Source organism: Etheostoma spectabile, chromosome 22, assembly GCF_008692095.1.
Source record: "Etheostoma spectabile isolate EspeVRDwgs_2016 chromosome 22, UIUC_Espe_1.0, whole genome shotgun sequence".
Classification (NCBI taxonomy): domain Eukaryota; kingdom Metazoa; phylum Chordata; class Actinopteri; order Perciformes; family Percidae; genus Etheostoma; species Etheostoma spectabile.
Genome location: NC_045754.1, coordinates 11,150,810 through 11,154,058, shown reverse-complemented (window position 1 = coordinate 11,154,058; position 3,249 = coordinate 11,150,810). Strand labels below are relative to the sequence as shown.

Sequence of the window (3,249 nt, the reverse complement as noted above, 5' to 3'; positions counted from 1 at the left end):
AAAAAAAAAAAACTCCCCCACCATCACCACCACCGCCCCCATCTGTTCCTCGTGGCAGTAAAGGATTTGCTCTGGGAATCGTTTTGGCTTTATGTATTATGTCACCACAGCAATCTAGAAGTTTGTTTTGGGGCTGCTTGCTTGTGAGCAGCTGGTCAATGACAGTGATAGGTTGTATTCTGTTATCCATGGTTGCTCACTCCTACCTTTCTCTAATAATTGGTGGGTAGGTGGTCGTCTGGTGGATTGATGGATGGCATTAATCGAGCTGTTTTCTCAGAAAGGTCTTCTCTTTTCTCAGGTTTCAGGGGCGTTGTGGCGTTAAGCCTGGCTCTGAGAGACACATCCACAGAAGTGAGGCGCACCATCCTCACCACCACTCTGCTGCTGGTCAGCTTCACCATCTGGCTGCTGGGTACGGCTGCTCATCCCATGCTGTGCCGTCTGAACATCAGGTCAGTGCTAGCATCTCTCCGAGCAGCACCGTCAATAGACGCTTGTCAAACCTATCGTCCTGTCTGTCACTTTTCCATCATTTGCGGTTTCTCTGTCTCTCAAACACAGACCCAGCTAGATTAAACTCTGACATTAAGTATTTAGCCAACAGCTCTTTGTAAAGCTTTTTTCTGCATGTTTGAACTCTACCTTCTCCCCTTGCAGCTCAGCCCTACACAGGCACTTAACTCAGTGTGTCTGCTCTGACTCTGACCTCTATTAGTGGCTTGCACGGCTGGTGCACAGGGCAAAAAGCAGGTCTGAAGGTCCCTGGAAACATTTTAGTAAAGAGATGGCATTTAAATTCAGCTTACCACCCTGTACACAGAAACCAGTGTATACACTACACTGTAGCCATATAAAGAGAACACATAAGACACATGCAAGTCTGCGTACTATCTGTGTTTCAAAGGCCAGTGGGCGATAATGATTAAGGAGTGCAGAAGAGGCGAGAAGGATGCAAGGCAGTAATTAGATACTTATATTATTAAAGTGTAATCTATGGCCCAGACCACAGTGGTATAATTTACTCCCACAGTCTTTCAAAGGCAGTGCTTTTGAATCTCCAGTGGCTCTCTCTCTCTCTCTCTCTCTCTCTCTCTCTCTCTCTCTCTCTCTCTCTCAGCAAATGTTTTATTAGTATAAGTAAATAAAAGAATTTAAAAAAAAGTTCAGTAAAACATTGAAATTGCCTTATTGAATATTTTTTAATTGTATTTAAAGGAAAAAGTCATTAAAAGAAAATACAGTGTACCCAGTAGTGCACACCTTGGACCATTTTTGAACATTAAAATGCTCTCTCTCAGACCTACAAGACACAGACAATGAAGCAGTCTGTGATCTTTAACGGAACCTGGAGCTGCTTTATTGTCAATGAATTGCAGATTGGTTTTGGTAATCCAATCTGCCAAGTTGTTTTTTGGAGTTTTTACAGCCAAATAAGCTTCATCTCATTGTAATGCTAATGTTTATTAACCAGACCAAAAACCAATATCTCTGTAAATCCCACAGGGCAATGCATTTGTGTCCACAAATACAGGTCTCTTGTTCTGTGTCAGCTGAGCAGCTAAATTAGTTTTTGCTCTGTTGTTTCTAGAGCCTATCTTCACCAAGACTAAACTGTGTCAGTGTTACAGTTTACACATAGCAACTTCTAAAGGCAGGTGAAATCTGTTTCTGGAAATATGTACAGTTTTAACTACATTTCTTAGTAGTTTTTGAAACAATATGAAGACCTTTACTTCTACAGTCTCTCTGGCTCCTCATTGACTTGTTACCCTGACTCTAGACTTAATTGTGACTTTCACTTCATGACGAGTTCATGATCCTTTGTTGATTGTCTTTAAATCACATTAAAACTTGGTTTCAAGTATTTTAATCAACATTAAATATGTGTGCCTAAATAGGCAGCAATCAAGATTACAGATCCCCTTCAGACAAATAAGATATTTTAAATACACTCTGCTTGGAATAATAATTTGTTTCTTGAAATGAATGAGAAAAGCACAAATAAAACACAAATACAGAAATTGTAACTTATACCTGTATATAATGTAAAATAGAAATATAAAATGGCAAGCAGTGTTCTAACAAGCAGAAAATCATGTAGTATGAACCAATTTCTTATAGTAATGGCTTATTGAGAAAATTGGTTTCCAGGGCCTTTTAAATTGGCACACAGTGGCTGATTTTGCAACTGAAACAATAATGGAAATGCATAATATGATGTAGTATTTCATTAAAATACATGTATTAGTTTAATTAGATTTAAAAATAAAATGAAAAATTACCAGCCCTTGGCATGCGTATATAGTCGTCTCTGTATAAAATCTTCACCTTTTCAGTTTTTGACTTATATTACTGTTTTACCTCATGACTATCCTTGCTTGTGTGCATGTATACATGTGGATATATGTCCTGAATAATACACTATTGACTGCACATTTCTGTCTCCATGACATTGCTTTGTGGGTAGTCATACCAAATGTGGACCCCATCACAGTACACTGCATCGAGCCTTCAGGGCTGTCATGTTTCAGAGAATAGCTCTGTTTTCCTCACTTCCCATCCCAAACTCCCACTTCTATTTCCCTTATCCGATTGTATGAAGTGAAGAGACAAGTAACAACTTTGAATGACTTCGGTGAATAATACATTACATCTCTTCACCTGGAGCAAATTCAACTTCCATTCAATCTCTGAAATGGCTTTGTGAAAAAGTCTTTGGAAGTTGTACCCTGTGTGAAATTGCTACTTTTTTTTTCTTTTCTTACCCCATAGCTACCTCAAAAGACCTACCACCGCAGGCATTAAATAAAAGAAAAAGGTAGTAAAATGTCTATTGTTTCCACTTTGTGAAATTTGCTCAAGAAAGCTGGTATCACAGGTAATAAGGTGTTGGGTGTACGTGTGTGGGTGCAATAAAAAAATGCCGGTCTGCACTGTTGACTGGAAATGGTGATGTTTATTTGTCTTTCCAATCCGACATTAGGTTTTGAATTTCCTATTAAAACACTAAAGACATTGGTTTTTTACAGATAAGAGTCTCACTTCTGAGTGTAGCCCAATAGCCCGGAGCAATTTCCAGCCACAAAGTGGGCAATAGAAATAATTCACTTTTATAACTGAGGCTCAAAGGAAAACCATATCATGTCAATATACAGTGGGATGCTATTGTTTGTTCCACTACTCTGCTATCTTAAGACTCTCACAGCTAGCCAGCCACACACACACACACACACACACACACACACA

At 39.1% G+C, this 3,249-nt stretch overlaps 1 protein-coding gene across 2 annotated transcripts in view; it reads left to right on the top strand.

Moving 5' to 3' along the window:
* Window positions 1-3,249, top strand: part of LOC116672302 (sodium/hydrogen exchanger 9) — a 63,678-nt gene that overhangs the window by 30,297 nt on the left and 30,132 nt on the right. The window contains exons 12-13 of one of the 2 annotated variants that reach the window (XM_032504057.1): window positions 302-455; window positions 2,776-3,008. In XM_032504057.1, the coding sequence (XP_032359948.1) occupies window positions 302-455; window positions 2,776-2,812 (191 nt within the window). In that variant the 3' untranslated portion in view covers window positions 2,813-3,008. Of the gene's footprint in view, window positions 1-301; window positions 456-2,775; window positions 3,009-3,249 lie in introns of those variants that run through there. The other variant, XM_032504055.1, reaches the window with a different exon arrangement.